This window comes from Geotrypetes seraphini, chromosome 2 (assembly GCF_902459505.1).
Source record: "Geotrypetes seraphini chromosome 2, aGeoSer1.1, whole genome shotgun sequence".
NCBI lineage: Eukaryota > Metazoa > Chordata > Amphibia > Gymnophiona > Dermophiidae > Geotrypetes > Geotrypetes seraphini.
The window spans coordinates 481,887,240-481,902,134 of NC_047085.1; the positions used below are offsets into that span (position 1 = coordinate 481,887,240).

The window sequence follows — 14,895 nt, forward strand, 5'->3', positions numbered from 1 at the left end:
CTATTTGGCTCCTCCTCCACTCTGTGGGTGTATAGAAGAGATTTCAAACATATGCTTTATTGGCACTTAAATATAGGAACACCATTTGTGAAGCGTGCACTATTAATGACATTGCCCCTCCTAAACAAAAAATAAAAAAATATAAAATACAACAAAATGCAAAAAAAATAAAAAAAAATAAATTCTGTGCTGTTTTCAGGATTCTAAAATGAACATTTAGGCCCTGCACTCCCTTTTCTTTCCATTATTTTTACTTATGCTTCAAAAAAAAAAACAAGCATGAAACAAAACATGCAGTAATAATAAGACAAGACTAATAATTTCAAAGCCCACGTCAAGAGAATTGCGTGGAAATTTCATAGCAAAACAAAGAAGAAACAAGATACAAAATATATGCTGTACACAGTGACGGGATAATTGCGCACCCGACACCACCGCGCCGACAATCCAGCACAAGAAACAAGTGCGCCGCTGAAAGCCACCAAAAAACTTATTTTTAAAGAGCTACAATGGGGGCATTAAAGTGCATTAAAGTGGGGGGGGGGTCCCACTTTAATGCATAGTGTTTGCGCTGCCATTGGGGGGGAGTGGGGGGTGCATCCCACCACATTGTAAAGAAAATGGAACTTTTCCTGAAAAAAAATCAGAAAAAGTTCCGTTTTCTCTACAATGTGGGGGGTTGCACCCCCCACACACCCCCAATGGCAGCGCGAACACTCACACCCCCCACACACCCCGTCGGAGTTCTTTACAAATAAGTTTTTCGGCGGCTTTCAGCGGCGCACTTTTTTCTTGCGCTGAATTGTCAGCGCTGGATTGTCGGCGCACTGGTGTCTTGCGTGCCACTGACTATGAACCGCTGTACACCATTAATTAATGTATGCCACTGTAGTAAAATGAATGCATCATGATTCTCTAAACATTCAAATAGGTTTGCAGTATGTTCGGGTTAAAATTCACTGCACTGGTCTATGAAGAGAGTCATGAGGGAAGATACAGTCTGAAAGGTTCATTCTTATTCTTAGCGAGTTACAGAACTGAGCTGTCGTCCTGTTAGCATGATTTCTGAAGTAGTAGAGAATGACACGGGGACAAATTTTTCCCTATCCCCGCGGGAACTAATTTTCCCGTTCTGTCTCCGAGAGATTTTTTTTCCTGTCTTTGCTCCAATCCTGCAAGCTCCGTCCTCATCTTGACAAGCCTCAAGCACTTTAAAATCATAAGTAGCAACATTCTAGAACTCAGATTGTGATGTCATAATGCCTCATTCCACCAATGCCTAAGCTCCGTCCTCATCTTGACAAGCCTCAAACACCTTAAAATCATAAGTGTTCGAGGCTTGCGTGGTTAAGATAGAGCTTACAGGAATGGAGCAGGGACAGGGACAACTACAAAACTCCCGGGGACTGGGAAATTGAGTTTCTACAGGGATGGGGACAAATTTGTCCCCGTGTCATTCTCTACTCTAGAGTTTAAAATCTCATCATATAACGTATTGTTTATCTTTCTTTTCCAGGAAGCTCCACTGCACGAGAAATTTTATTCACATGAACCTGTTTGTTTCGTTCATTCTTCGGGCAATATTAGTCTTTATTAAGGATGAGGTCTTGTATGCCGAGCAGGACATCAACCACTGTTTTGTTTCTACGGTAAGTGAATAGACAAAGTGAGGCACAGCTGCTAATTGATGTCTAACTACATACATTATGTTTAAAAGAGTATGCTATGATTTAATTCTCGTTACCTCAACATCTGGCCTTGCTTAAAATATCATTATATATGTCAGCAACATACCGTATTTGCCGGCGTATAAGACGACTGGGCGTATAAGACGACCCCCCAACTTTTACAGTTAAAATATAGTTTGTTATATACTCGCCGTATAAGACTACCCCTTCTTCCGATTCGCGACCCCCCCCCCCCCCCAAGCCGGCAAAAACAGCTTTGCACCGCAGGCCCAGCCGCCCAAGACGAGTCGGAGGCCCCTACCCGCCGCATCCTGCACGTGGGCAGACTCAGCACAAACGCTGCTGATGGCCCCAATCGACACGCTGACCTCCCCGCGCACGCTGACCATCTTCTCTCTGCCTGCACTTTCCCCGCGGCCCTCTTCGGCGACTCAGCAGGGGCAGCGATCAAGACAGGCTGCAAACGTCGGGACCTTCCCTCTCTGAGTCCCGCCTATTTTGTTTCAACTTCCTGTTTCCGCATAGGCGAGACTCACAGAGGGAATGACCGCCTGTCTTGATCGCCCGAGGCTGGGAGGAACAGAAGATTTCTGCAAACACCATCGGGGCAGAAAATTTAACGGGTCCATCTCGCCGGTCCTGTGCGGACCGGCAGGAATTTTCTGCGGACCGGCACCGGTCCGCGGACCGGCGGTTGAAGAACTGTGATGTAAACAGTACCCGGCGTATAAGACGACCCCCGACTTTGGGGAGGATTTTAAGGTACTGAAGAGTCGTCTTATACGCCGGCAAATACGGTACTTATTATTGTACTGTTTCAGTTTTAACCCTGCACTGGCTGTAGGCAGGTTTCAATCCCTGCACAGATAACTAAGATATTAGAGAACAATGGATAGCTGAGACAAATCCATTATTGACTAAGGAAGAATAGACATCTCTTGTTATGATTCAAATTATTTTGGGTATACAGATTTGAACTATAAGGGACCTAGATTTAGTTCATGGCTTTTCTCAATAGTTCAAAGCAAGTTACTTTTTTTAATTTCTTTCTAATTATACATCAAATTTACAAGAATATATCTTACTCCAAGAAACACACAGGGAGAAAAAAAAACCCCCAAAACAAGAATAATGAAAATTCATTCTTACAATAATACATTCTTTATCCCCTTCTTAGAACACCATAATGTGGGAATGGTCAAGCAATAATTTATGAGAGAAAATGAAAGAGGAATTTAATTAAAACAAATAGGCTTAATCTAAACATCTGCTTTACTTCTATTATCCCTCAGTCCCTAATGATCTTCTTAACATCTAAGAATTCCTTCAGGTGACATGGAGAGAAAAATGTATATTTAACTCCTAAATACCTAACCAAGCATTTGCAGGGGTATGCTAAAAAACGTTGCTCCCAATTTAATAGTCTCTTGACGCATGGAAATAAATTCTTTTCTCTGTTCTTGAGTGGTCTTGGCGACATCAGGATATAGCCATATTTTCTGTTCCCCAAATAATTTTTTTTTTTGTGTGTGTTTTAACATTTTTTATTAATTTTTTCATATAACAACAAGTGTATCATAAAAATTCATACAATTACCTTAAGTATACACTTGATATCTCCATAACATATTGTACATACAACATATCTTATATAATCCTTACTACAATTTTAGACATCATATAAAATTTAATAATTTTATCAACTATTATTCAATTATGAATCCCCTTCCCTCCCTTTATTTTGTTAGTTGCACACAATATAACAACTATTATGATAATTTATTTATATTTTATGATAAAGAGAATAAACCTACCCCCCCTCCTTTATCAAGTATCAAGATTTTTGTAATGATTGATATAATTTTTCCCCAAATAATTTTTGAGAATTTTTAAAAAACAATTTCATAATCATATTAACATCTGGCTCAAATACAAATGATACTAGGAGCGTCACTCTTTCAGTGTCAGTATGAATCTTTAATTGGAACTTGATGGAATGAAATGATTAGATCTTGATTCAGCTCAAATCATCAGCTGTTTACATGGATTAGATTCCAGACATCTGATGTTTCATTAAATACCGTGTGCCTCACTTGACTCTTAAAATCAAAGTGAATCAAGACTTGCAAAAAGATTGTATTATACTCTAACTTTCTTCTATATTTTGCTTCATTTCCTTTTAAGTTTAGAAACAAAGGTTCTCATTTAGTGGCCCTTTCACTAGGGTTACCAAATTTTCCATCGGGTAAGAGAGAACGTCCTGTTCCGCCCTGTTCCGCCCTTGGGTTCACCCTGTTCCACCTCAGAGTCTGCCCCATTCCATCCCCACCCCACCCCATTCCACCCCCCACCCCCCAAACTAGCCTGACACAAACCTTGTCTCTTTGAGCCAGGGCTGGACAATGTGCCGGGTTTTGAAAAGCGGTCCGGATATCCGGACATGTCCTCTAAAAGCAGACGTGACCGTGGAAATCTGGACGTCTGGCAACCCTACCTTTCACTAAGCTGTGATAAGCACTACTGCGGGGCACGCTCAGGTGACACTATGAGTGTCGGGAGCAGCGCAGACCATTCAGCGTGCCAGCCTGCGCTAAAAACCTCTATTGCAATTTTGTAAAAGGGGGGGGGGTAATTATTTAACACCCCCCCTTTTTACAAAATCGTAGCATGGATTTTAGCACCGGCTATGGCGGTAATCAAGCAGTAAAAATCATGACATTTTGTGCTTTTCGTTTGCTAATAATAGTTTGCTGTTTTTACAAATAGTTCACATTGTTTATAAAGAGGACATGCAGTTTTGGAGAGAGTGCACAATCTTTCCCGATAATGTGCACATGTGAGAATCATCGCACGTGCATGCACCATCAGGAAAGAGTGTGCACTGTCTTTGAAAAGAGTACTCCTTGTTTGCAAATGGTGCACACTATTTGCAAAGAGGGTGTATACAATGACATTGGTATCATAATAAGCACACAAAAAAAGGGATTCCCCCCCAAACACACACACACACACACACAAAAGATCATAATGCGAATATAGTGTAGAAGGCCACAGATGGAAGAAACAGGCTCCGACACAATTGCAGGGAAGCAAGTTTATTGCAAGACCTGCACAGCCCATGTTTCGGCAAATGCCTGCATCAGGGGTCATAATATTGCCAAGCACTAAAGTAAATTTTCTGTCTGACATGGACAAGCTGCTTCTCGTGATATTATTGCTTGTTCTGAACTGATTGTCCTTGTCAGACTGAAAGTTTAGTTTGGTGTTTGGCAACATTGTGACCCCTGATGCAAGCATTTGCCGAAACATGGGTCGTGTCAGGTCTTGCAATAAAGTTGCTTCCCTTCAGTTGTATGTCTGCCTGTTTGATCCATCTGTGGCTTTCTACACTATCTTCATTGTTCTCAAAATGACTATAGCCAAGAAACCTGAATAAAAATACCTCAACATGACATGGGAAACAATATGAAACAGTGGGTTTTTTTTGCCCACCCATCTCTTATATGTAATCAATGCATGATTTCACGCCACAATGTGTAGACAATGCCTAACTTTATTTCCCTGTGCATGTTTTTTACAGGTGGAATGCAAAGCAGTGATGGTGTTTTTCCACTACTGTGTCATGTCCAACTATTTTTGGCTTTTCATTGAAGGGCTATATCTTTTCACATTGCTAGTTGAAACATTTTTCCCAGAGAGAAGATATTTTTACTGGTATACAATCATTGGCTGGGGTAGGTTTAATTACTTGATTATATTTCTTTCATGTTTTGTTTCTGCAAATGTGAGGCTAGAAGGGAGGCTTCGGGGGGGATGGGAGTGTCCTGCAAGAGGGATTGGGCTTCCCTCCTGCCAGAAGTCTTCACAAGGCGGTAGGGATCGGGTTGTCTGGGCCGCTAAACTGCTCGTGGCATGGAGATCCCTTACCGCGATCAGCTCAGTGGCAAGCCGATCCAGAACTTAGACCTGTTTTAGCTGTATCTAAATCAAAACGTATAAGTTCCATCCAGGCAACCTCGCCAAACTTTTGATTATCGCTGCTGGATGACTATGTCTAGGTTAGCCCATGTCCTTCTTACCTCTGGCCCTAACCACTCATCCAAAACTGTCCCTTTGAGCTTTGGGCGCACAGCGGGATTCAGAGGCCTAAAAAAGTTCTGGATACGTCCCAAAACCGGCTTTGATTTTTGGCACCTTTGATTTTAGGTCATCCAAGTACTGACTTAGACTGGTTTTTAGACGTTTTTTTTGTTTTGATTATGAGCCTCACATACTGTATATAGATAGAGGTAGAGATATAGTCCTCAAACTTGATTGACTGGGGCTTATGATGCTAAACCTCAGCCCGGATTCCAGCTGAGCTGGAAGCCAAAAAAAATCACTCATATAGCATAGAATTTGCACACCATAGTTGTATAGGAATCATTTTGAAGTTGTTTTCAAATTGAGCAAGTTATGCCATGCCAAAAAATATTTCCTAAAATATGGAAAATTGATAATTTCCTCTCATTGTTTCTGGCTGTATTGTAGGATGTTACTTTATGGATTCTGATTGACATGCAAACGAACTCTAGCTATCTTAATCTTGAATTTCCAGGCACTCCTACTATTTGTGTGACTGTGTGGGCTGTTCTGAGGCTTCACTTTGATGACAATGGGTATGTATATCTTTTAATCTAGTAATACTGAAGGAGCTATTAATAGGCTGCATTCGCATGTGATACATTTTGTGGCGTTGTATTTTAGTCTCATTTTCCTAGCATACATTTTGGACATAAAGTATTGAAGCACCTGATGCTGGAACATTCGTACTTGCCCACCTCTGAAGGGCATCTTGGTAGTATCTGACTTAGTGGAGGTTGCAGATTAGTGGGTTTTCTGCAAATATCAGTCTCTTGGGATGTTTTCATAAGACAGACGTGCAAAAGATAAAGAGAATCATTGGAACAGATTCCTTTGTAAGAAGGATGCTGAAAATAGCCAAAGGATGTGGTAACAGTGTTTAGCATAGCTGGGTTTAAAAAAAGGTTTGGACAAATTCCTGGAGGAAAAGTCCATAGCCTCCTATTGAGACAGACATGGGGAATTTGGGGGAAGCAAGTGCTTGCTCTGCAATTGGTATCATAGAATGTTGCTACTATTCGGGTTTCTGCCAGGTGCTTGCGATCTGGATTGGCCACTGTTGCAAACAGGATACTGGGCTAGATGAACCATTGGTCTGACCCAGTATGGCTGTTCTTATGTTGAAATACAGAACTTACCAAAATTATAATAAAATTGGTGGTCTAGTCAAGTGAAAGAATCTAAACCAGGGGTCTCCAAAGTCTCTCCTTGAGGGCCGAATCCAGTCAGGTTTTCAGGATTTCCCCAATGAATATGCATGAGATCTATGTGCATGCACTGCTTTCAATGCATATTCATTGGGGAAATCCTGAAAACCCGACTGGATTTGGCCCTCAAGGAGGGACTTTGGAGACCCCTGATCTAAACAAATGAATGAATGTCAGTATGCTCCTGTAAATGTAAAGAAAATTGATTTACATTTTGGAAAATAATCTACTAGTGCACAAATTTGCTACTGCAACCTAACCCTAAATTCCAGTAAATTATTTGGTTTCAGTTCTTTATTCTAAGTAGGGTTACCATATGGCTCCAGAAAAAGGAAGACGGATTGAGACATCCGGATTTTACTTCCACTGCTTTCATTGGCAGTAAAACCCGGATGTCTCAATCCGTCCTCCTTTTTCTGGAGCCATATGGTAACCCTAATTCAGTGGTTCCCAAACCTGTCCTGGGGGACCCCCAGCCAGTCAGGTTTTCAAGATATCCCTAATGAATATGCATGAGAGAGATTTGCATACCTGTCACTTCCATTATATGCAAATCTCTCTCATGCATATTCATTAGGGATATCTTGAAAACCTGACTGGCTGGGGGTCCCCCAGGACAGGTTTGGGAACCACTGCCCTAATTCTAAGGAACCACTTCTCAACTTGATAAACTGGATGGGAATATCCACAATCTGCATTATATTTCTTATGATTGGTTTACTTTGTCAATATTATAAGCCTGGATTCAGGGCCAGATCAAATACTAGATAAACCTATCTCAATTGGGCATGTACAAAAATCCGCTTAGCACCCTGCACAACTACCTCCCCTATGAAACATCCCCTCCCCCACCATAACCCCCACCCCAAGGGGCTAATCCTTGAGCAAGGTTCTACTGCCTGTCACAGAACTATTAACACTGTACATCATAGCTCATTAAGTTTCAAGTTTATTCATGGCTTGATATACCGACCATCATATGTATCTGGGCGGTTTACAATATTAAAAATTAAGCAAAAGACTGCACCCTTGTGGGTGTAACTCAGGGGTCTCAAAGTCCTTCCTAGAGGGTCGCAATCCATTCGGGTTTTCAGGATTTCCCCAATGAATATGCATGAGATCTATGTGTATGCACTGCTTTCAATGCATATTCATTGGGGAAATCCTGAAAACCCGACTGGATTGCGGCCCTCAAGGAGGGACTTTGAGATCCCTGGTGTAACTGCTCCAAATAGGGCCCCCCAATTTTTTAATAAAGTCTTCTTCCCTTCCATTTCCCTCAAACATCCTGTGCTTCCCAACTGGCCAATTGATGGAGTAAATTATGCCAGTGACAATAAGTGAAGTTATCGGCGGGCAGCCAATATTGCAGTATGAACATTGCTGTTTAAAAGGCAGCTTTTCAACTTGGCTCCTCCTCTATAGAAGTCTTTGCCAGCAAAAATTGGATGCGAGACAAATTGTCTGAAATTTCAGAAATTGTTAAAGTCTTGGCTATTTGAAAAATAGATTGGGTTCTTAAATTTATATTATTTTGTTTGTGGATCTGTTTTAGAGTACAATATGCAAGTGATTCAAACTTTATTGTAAACCGTTCCTGAACCGCCGGTATAGACTATATAAAATTGCTGTTGTTGAAGACAGACAGATGATTCTGAAACAGGGATGTTGAAAAGAAAGTGGCTATTGTAGCTGAGAGTGAAGATAGAGCAGTGATAGATCTAAGGGAAGAGAGAGAGAGAGAGAGAGAAAGAGAGAGAGAGAAATCTAAGGCTGGAGGGAAGAGATATGGAGACTACTGGAATGGGACAGAAATAAAAGGGGTTACTGGAGGTGTAGTAAAGATGAGATACAAGATGCGGCTAGGGTGAAAACAAAGAGATAGCATTTATGGGCTTGAGGGAGGTGGAGAGCAGGGGAGGAAAACACAGTATAGTCACTGGGACTTAAGATGAAGGGAGAGGGTGATGAGTCTCTGGTTGCACTTCCTTCTGGCTGTGCATCCAATATTTATTTATTTATTTATTTCTCCCCATCCCATTTGTGTCCAAGCCTCTCTCTTTCTTTCTCCAGCCCCATCCCCTTTGGCCCAGAACTTCCTCTCTGATGTCAGAATTGACATCGGAAAGAAGGTTTGTGGGCCGGCACCTGGACCTTTCTTTTCTTCATTTGCAGCGGGTGGAGGCAGACCAAGGGGGAGGAGATTGATTCGGCGGTAGGCCAGGCTTCGGTGCTGGAGGGAGGGAGGGGAAGCGATCGCCTGTCCCGATGTCCCCACGCACAGCTTCGGGACGCTGTCTTTGAAAACAGGACATTTTGGCGTTCAGAAGCTGTGCATGGGGACAACGGGACAGGGGATCTAAAAACAGGACGGTCCTGTTTAAAACGGGATGTATGGTCACATTATGCATAGCTAACAATGTTCTCATGTTTTTGAGATTATTTTGAGCCATAATCCTTCATTCAAAACTACCCAGGCCTTTCCTATGTTTTATATTTCCTTTCCAAAAGGCAATGCACTAGAATAGGGAGGGCACTTCGGGCCTTGAAGAATATCAAGTGGCTACATTTACTTGTTAACTTTTTTTTAATATGCATGAGATGAATTTTGGATGCTTTGCATCCCGTACATGCTGATCTGAGCCAGCAAATGCAAATGTATCTCATCCATGTTTCATAAGGCTTTCTGGCAATCCAGATCAGATGGAAGCCAAAATACCCATTCAGACACAAAGGCTCCCTCTGGAATGCCTAGGGGGAGTATTCCATAAACCTTTTCTGCATGCAAAATGCAGATTTATAGGTGGAAAATGATTCTTAAAAATTTGTAAATGTGTGAACACACAGTACAAGATGTACTTGTAGAGCGGGTGTGCTCTGGGGAGGATTTAAGGTAGAAGGTGTGTAGAATTACAATTTTTATTAATTTTGCAAAAGATACCAAGATCAGTCTGTTGTATGCTTTATTTTAGATGCTGGGAGATGAACGATAACACTGCTTTGTGGTGGGTGATTAAGGGTCCTGTGGTTGGATCAATAATGGTAAGTAATATAATAAGTTTTTAAAAATGTGTATTCTGAGTGATCCTTGATGGTGCGGTTGTTTGTATTGCATTGCATTGTTCCTCGCCAGGTTTATGGCTTGATTCTGCTTTTCTGGTCTGTACTTTTTGTATGTCCTGTGTTACTCTGGTTGACCTCAATAAACATGATATTACAAAAAAAATGTGTATTGTTAGTGACTGCATGTTTCTTGGTTAATTTAAATGTTCATGGACCCTTGACCATCCTTGAGCTGAACTCTGAATATTTAGTAGTTATAACAGTGTCTAGGTCTGAGCTTAGGTTGCAGAAGAGAGTATTGGGGTAAGCAAAGAGAAAATGGAAGAAAATTTAAAGAGATGATAAGAAAAGATAGCTGTTGAATGGTTACTATTGATCAGCACAAACGTTTACCTCCTCTGCCCGGCTCTCTCCTCCAAGCCACACTTCTCTTCACAAAGCTGCGGCTGTGATTCCTACATGTGGCCCATGGGCTTCCGGGTGAGCTGAGGGCTGCGTGCAGGAGCCACTGCTAGCAGCTTTGTGAACAGAAATGCGGCTGGGAGGCAGCAGCTGAGGTAAACACTCATTGGAGGCATGAATTTGGGACGCAAAGCAGAGAAGAGGACAACAAGGGGCACATTGGGACACAGAAGGGAGGAGGAGGGTCAAGTTTGGACAGGAAAGGAGGAAGAGAGGGCAGGTTGGCACAGGAAGGGAGAGGCAGGACTCCGGTTCATAAGTATGAGTCTGACATAAGTCGACCGTTCTTAGCCCAGGGACTGCCTGTAGAAAAGGTTTCTCATTTTTTTTAAAGTGTTGATGTGAGTTATTTACAATAGCAAAGTATGTGGTATGTGAAGCTGTTCCATTGGGAAGTGATTTATTGATCTGGAAGCTATTGCTGAATATTTGAGAGATAATTCATGATATTCCTGTGAGACTGAAGGATGATAGTAAAGTGTGTGTCTGTGTGGGTTTTTTTTTTTAATGGTCTGAATTTAGTATGATATAATTATAGCTTTGATTAGGGTCCAGCAAGGTAGATCAAGGATGCAGCGGGCACAGAATATATATCTTATAAAATCTCCTTTTAACCACATTCCTAATTTAGGGATGAAGAGTAGAGTAGCCTAATGATTAAGGCAGTGGACTAAGATCCGGATAAACTGGGTTTGATTCCTACTGCAGCTCCATATGACCCCGCACAAATCACATAATCCTCCATTGCCCAGGTACAATACAATGCAATCTTTATTTGTATACCCCCAATACTTCCATGAAGTTCACAGTGGTTTACATGGGCAATTATGGTGATACAAATTAAAATAATACAAACAACAATATTATAGTAGTTCACGGCAGCTATGATCAAAAGTCCACTGCATACATGCTGCCAAACAGCTCATTAACATACAAAAGTTCAAAAAAAGTGGAGAAAGAGAGACCTCAGAAAAAGAATAATGCTCCGTCTTTTCAGTACATCAAGACCCGCAATGGAGCTAGCACAGTCATTGGTCTCTCAAAAAATTTCACAAAAGCAAACCAACTCTTTCAATTATAGTAATAAATATGCAGTCAGGTACTTATCTTCACAGTTGCCAAGGACAATCAATCGTGGCGAAAAGCAAAATCTGTTTCTGATATGTACTCCTTAGACAAATACAGGCAAACCAAATATTCAGCCAGTCCCAACAGCGGCCCTGTTTTGCAAAAATGCTATATTAAGGGCTCTGGCCACTATATCTTCCAAAGACAGCAACCATAGCACATGGAACGAGAATAGGTACCGGTGAGTGGCCTTCTCAATGCAATGGAGAACTGAGGAGCCTCCATCCGTTTTCTCATTAGGCTACTCCAGTGTTCATTAGTGTGAATCCTAAATATCAAAGGGACCCATGATGCAATAAATCACATATTCTGTGGCATATGATTTAATAAAATCTGATGTACCACACAATCTACAGCAATGGTCTAGGCTAGTGCTGCCCGATTCAGGAAAAAAAAATTTGATTCAATTCGATTCAGCCTACTGAATTGGTTTTTCAATTCGATTCGATTTTCCTGCCCAATTGGGTGTTTTTTTTTTTTTTCAAACATCCTGGTGGGTTTATTTTATAGCCTCTTCACCCCCTTTGCCTTCTCCTAACCACACTGGCGCTGTGGTGTAAACAAAATAAACAAATAAAAAACACTTTTCCTCTCTCTCTTAAATCCTAGCCCATGTTTGCGGTCTAACACCAGCTCTGGCAGGATACACATTTCAAATCTGACATTTTGTAATCACAAAATGGAAAATATAATTAGTTTTTCTACCTTTTGTTGTCTGGTCATTATTCAAATCTTGTTGGTCCCAGGCTCTGGTTGTCTTCTGATAACTTGCTTGCCAGGCTTTCTTCTTTCTCCCTGCTAACCATCCATCTTCCATCTCTGCCCCTTCCGTTTCCCTTCCCTCCCCCGGAGGTCTGGCATCTTTCCTTTTTTTTCTCTCCCTCCACAGATCCACCTTTTCTTAACTACCCTTTCATCCAACATCTCTCCCTCCTTCCCCACCACCCCAGGGTCCACCATCTCTCCATTTCTTTTCCCAACTACCCTCCTATCCAGTATCTCTATCCGCCCCCCCCCCCCACACCATCCCTTGTGTCCCACTTCTATCCCTTTCTGTTCCTTCCCTCCCTAAATCCCATTGTCCGTCATCTCTCTCCCTCTCCTCTATTTTTAGACCCATTATTTCTTCCCCCCCCCAAAATCCGGCATATGCATGTCTCTTTGAACCCCCTTCCCTCCCTCTGTGTACTTCTACACCAGGGCCCCCCTCCCCTGAAGGTCTGTCCCCCCTGAAGGCCTGTACCCCCATCCCTGAAGGCCTGTCCCCCCCTTGAAGGCCTGCCTGTTCCCCCTGAAGTCCTATGCCATCATCCCTGGCCTATCCCCTCTTTGAAGGCCTGTCCCCCCTTAAAGGTCTGCATCAGTGCAGACATGAAAACTGCCAATCAAGTGGAGAAGGCTTCATCTAAGGCAAGGCAGATATTGGGTTGTATCAATAGAAGTTTCGTCAGCCGAAAGCCTGAAGTCATAATGCCGCTGTACAGGGCCATGGTGAGACCTCATCTGGAGTACTGTGTGCAATTCTGGAGGCCACATTACAGTAAAGATGTGCGCAGAATTGAATCGGTTCAGCGGACGGCCACCAGGATGATCTCGGGGCTCAAGGGTCTCTCGTACGAAGAGAGACTGAACAAATTGCAGCTCTATACTCTCGAGGAACGTAGGGAGAGGGGAAACATGATCGAAACATTAAGTACCTCACGGGACGTGTCGAAGTGGAAGATGATATTTTCTTTCTCAAGGGACCCTCGGCCACAAGAGGACACCCGCTCAAACTCAGGGGCGGAAAATTTCATGGCGACACCAGAAAGTATTTCTTCACAGAGAGAGTAGTTGATCATTGGAACAAGCTTCCAGTGCAGGTGATCGAGGCAGACAGCGTGCCAGACTTTAAGAATAAATGGGATACCCATGTGGGATCCCTACGAGGGTCAAGATAAGGAAATTGGGTCATTAGGGCATAGACAGGGGGTGGGTAAGCAGAGTGGGCAGACTTTCTGGGCTATAGTCCTTTTCTGCCGTCATCTTCTATGTTTCTATGTTTCTATCCCCCCTTAAAGGACTGTTCACCACTTAAAGGCCTGCACCCCCCAAGGCCTGTCCCAACCTCTGAAGGACTGCCCCCCCCGAAGGCCTGCCTGTCCCCCCTGAAGGCCTATGCCACCATCCCTGGCCTGTCCCCCCCCTTTGAAGGCCAGTCCGCCCCCCTTAAAGGTCTGTTCCCCCCCTTGAAGGCCAGCACTCCCCCAAGGCCTGTCCCACCCCCCCGAAGGACTGCCCCCCAAAAGACTGCCCCCCGGAAGGACTGCCCCCCCCCAAAGACTGTGCGCACCCCCCTCCCCCCGTGAAGGCCTCCTTGTTACTCCTGGCCTCCCCGAACTGTTTACCTTATTGCTAGAGCCTGCAGCCAAAGATTGTGGTTACAGCATCTTTGTGCTCTGAGCCGTTTCCTCCACTGCGATCCTGCCTCTGATGTCAGAGGAGGGCGAGACCACAACAGAGGAAACAGCTCAGAGCACAAAGACGCTGTAACCGCGATCTTTGGCCGCAAGCTCCAGCAATAAGGTAAACGGTTCAGGGAGGCCAGGAGCAACACGGAGGCCTTCCGGGAGGGGAGGGGGGTTGTGCAGTCTTTGGGGGGCAATCCTTCGGGGAGGCCAGGAGGAAAGCCAGACTGCTGCACTTCCTGACTGACCCTCCCTCCTCATCCTTTAAAACAGGTGCGGCAGCGGACAGCCAGCAAGAGCAGCGCTGTCGCTCCTGCTTTAGGGGGCGAGGGTCCAAATCAGGAAGCCAATATTTTTAAAATTTAAATCGAACCGATTCACCCGAAGTGAATCGGTGAACCGATTCAAATCGTAAATCGGGCAGCACTAGTCTAGGCATTAAAATAAATTTAAAGGTTGGAAAGGAACTCCATCTCATAATAGACAAAAAAAAAAAAAAAATCCAAACATACTACATAAAATCAAATCACATTCATTGTTGCTCGTATACAAAGCAAACAAAAAGCAAGTCTAGATTTAAGATTATGTAGAAAAGAACATATTATAGTCGATATTCAGCTAGCAGTAGTCAGCAATACTTTTAAAAAGCTGACAGTCACCGGCTGATTTAGTCCTGTATATTCAGGGCTGAGGAATAGGCGGTTACCAGCACTGAATATCCAGGACTAAATTGTCCCACAGTGTCTGCTGAAACTTATGCATGTCCCATCCAATATT

General features: G+C 43.0%; 1 protein-coding gene across 4 annotated transcripts in view; it reads left to right on the forward strand.

Annotated features, from left to right (window-relative positions):
• The window catches only part of ADCYAP1R1 (ADCYAP receptor type I), a 372,428-nt gene that overhangs the window by 258,212 nt on the left and 99,321 nt on the right, over window positions 1-14,895 (forward strand). For all 4 annotated transcript variants that reach the window (XM_033931771.1, XM_033931772.1, XM_033931773.1 and 1 more), the window contains 4 exons: window positions 1,517-1,649; window positions 5,269-5,422; window positions 6,286-6,346; window positions 9,991-10,060. In XM_033931771.1, the coding sequence (XP_033787662.1) occupies window positions 1,517-1,649; window positions 5,269-5,422; window positions 6,286-6,346; window positions 9,991-10,060 (418 nt within the window). The remainder of the gene's footprint in view (window positions 1-1,516; window positions 1,650-5,268; window positions 5,423-6,285; window positions 6,347-9,990; window positions 10,061-14,895) is intronic.